Genomic DNA, 2764 nt, shown 5'->3' on the forward strand with positions numbered 1-2764 from the left:
GTGCCGGCATGAGCACTACGGGTTGCCGTGTCCAGTGACATGGCACGGCACGCCTAAGTCGCGATAGTACCGTGCCTGAGTCGCTAAGTCGGCACAACAACACTATCAGACACGGCATGACTAACATGTCATGCCGCGTAGTGTCGTGCCGGGCGACCCGTTTAACCACCTATAGCACTGAGTACCTCACTCGTCACTGGAACCAAGAAAAAAAAAAGCTCAGTAACTCACACTCACACACACACTTCCGTTCCGTCTTCACACACTCTCACAGTCACACGGCCGCACCCACGCACTCTCCCTGTCCCCTTCCAGTTCCAGCACCTGCATCCGCCGCGCCGTCCCCCGTCCGCCCTCCCGATCCCTGCCGCAGCATGGCGGTGAGCAACAACATCACGGCGTGCATCAACTTCCTAGTCCTGCTCTGCACCATCCCCATCGCGGCCACGGGTCTCTGGCTCGCCTCGAGGCACGGCGGCGAGGACTGCTTCAGGCTGTTCCGCTGGCCCGTGGCGATCCTGGGCGCGCTGCTCCTCCTCGTCGCGCTGGCGGGCTTCGCGGGCGCGTACTGGAACCGCAGGGGCCTGCTGGCCGGCTACCTCTTCGCGATGGCGGCGCTCGTCACGCTGCTCCTGGCGCTCCTCGTCTTCGCCTTCGCCGTCGCGCACGGCGACGGCGCGTACCCGGTCCTTGGCCGGGCCTACGACGACTACCGCCTCCAGGGCTACTCCTCCTGGCTGCGAGGCTACGTCGCCGATGATCCCCAAAGGTGGGAGCGGATCCGGGCATGCGTCGCGGCGTCTGGCACCTGCGGGAAGCTCGCCGCGGATAGCTCCTTCATCGTGCCCGAGCAGTTCTACATGTCGCACCTCTCGCCCATCGAGGTAAATCAATTAGTACTAGTACTGTACTTATTGTTTACATATCGATTGTGCTGACCAATGTTTACTTCTAATCGAAGGTAAAAAGTAGTAGTAGTGCTAGTTCTTATTGTTTACACGCACTGTTTACTTCTAATCTAAGATGAACAGTGTGTGTGTAAAGGTGACTGGTAGCTTCGCTTTCCACTTTGTAGCTAGTGTAAGGAGTATATATATTATATATAGTGGTTAAAAGTGAGAGGAATCAGTCCATTGCCTTGTGCCAAGTAGGTCCAGTCTGGTCCATCCGTGCTCTACTGCTCTCCTAGTATGTCTGCGCTGCAGAGTGCAGACACTTGCAGTAGCTGGGAAGATGGCAGCTTGTTAGCTTGCTCGTATACCATCGTGGATTATAAACTAGAACAATATTTTTCTCTCACACTAAACTAGCCAGCAGTATATAATTCACGATCGTTTACGGCCTGCTGAATAGGCTGATGATTGCCACCCCTCGAACACCCTATGCAATATCTCCATATAACACCCAATGTGATACCCCAAAACTTTACGCCCTGAATTTAAATTAGGCCTAAATGTGTTCATCTTCATCATGCCTAGACGTGTCCTCTGTCCTCTGTCCTCTGTCACTGAGTGTGTGAGAGAGAGCGGCGGCAGCAGCAGACATGTGCCATGTGCGCCGGTGCATAGAAGCATGTAGCCAGCTACTGATTTTTAACAGACTCTTCTGCAGCCTCTTGTCCCATACTCCAGGTCCCGTAGGATAGGACTATAGGAAACTTCTGTGCTCTAATTGTTCTGATTAATTAATGTTAATGATGAGCCGTCGTCACTCGTCACCCCTGTGATCTGTGAACTGTGCTGTGCTGTCCGTGCAGTCCGGGTGCTGCAAGCCGCCGACGGTGTGCGGGTACGCGTACGTGAGCCCGACAGTGTGGACGAGCCCGGCGAACCCGGCGGCGGACGCGGACTGCGCGGCGTGGAGCAACGACCCAGGCCAGCTCTGCTACGCCTGCGCCTCCTGCAAGGCCGGCGTGCTGGGCGGCCTGCGCGAGCAGTGGCGCAAGGCCACCGTCGCCCTGCTCGTCGCCACCGTCGCGCTCATCTTCGTCTACGTCATCGGCTGCAGCGCCTTCCGCAACGCGCAGACCGAGGACCTCTTCCGGCGCTACAAATGGGGGAATTGATTCTTGAAATTCTCGTCTTCACATTTACAAATGGGCGCGTGATGTGTGCATTATTCCACACCTAGTAGTACTAAGTAAAACCTGCACGTCGATCGGGTGACTTGTGTGTGCTTTTCTGTTACGGTGCTCTTGGTAATGTGGTTAATTAGTTTTGTAGAATGATGAGGACAACTGCTAGATGTTAATTTTGTAGGAGTATATGTATCTCTCTGTGCGATATCTGAAGCTTCGTTCAAACATTGGCTGCAATCGCAACAAGTCTTTGCGCCAGCATCTCCATGACATGTGCCTCCTTTTCAGGTCATGGAATTTGTGCATGCTCCGAGAATGGACTTTGTGTTACCGTACATTTGATGCAATTCGGCATTACTAGCATGATGCGATCTGAATAGGGCAGTGCTGGCGTCCAGAGGTCCGCGCGCACTCTGTTTCCGCGCTGGGGCCAGCACGCCTCGCTCGAGCCCACATTTCGTGCGCCCACGTAGGGCCTGCGCTACCCGGACGACGACTGTGCCACCAGACCACGCGCAGGGATCGCTTGCGCCCCTCCACTTTTCATGCGTATTGCAGCTAGGGATGGAAATGGATCGGATACGGACGGATATCATCAATATTATATTTGTTTTCATATTTCTGTTCGGATTTGGATTCGAATACGGATAGTGTCAACTATGTCGGATAGAATCACTGTTCGCCTAA

General features: G+C 54.5%; 1 protein-coding gene across 1 annotated transcript; it reads left to right on the plus strand.

Moving 5' to 3' along the window:
- Positions 1–240: 240 nt before the first annotated feature.
- LOC136529385 (tetraspanin-2-like) lies at positions 241–2303 on the plus strand. Its single transcript, XM_066522459.1, has 2 exons — positions 241–884; positions 1757–2303. The coding sequence occupies exons 1-2, from the start codon at positions 375–377 to the stop codon at positions 2063–2065; spliced, it is 819 nt and encodes a 272-aa protein (XP_066378556.1). The 5' UTR covers positions 241–374; the 3' UTR covers positions 2066–2303.
- Positions 2304–2764: the final 461 nt, after the last annotated feature.

This window comes from Miscanthus floridulus, chromosome 19 (assembly GCF_019320115.1).
Source record: "Miscanthus floridulus cultivar M001 chromosome 19, ASM1932011v1, whole genome shotgun sequence".
NCBI lineage: Eukaryota > Viridiplantae > Streptophyta > Magnoliopsida > Poales > Poaceae > Miscanthus > Miscanthus floridulus.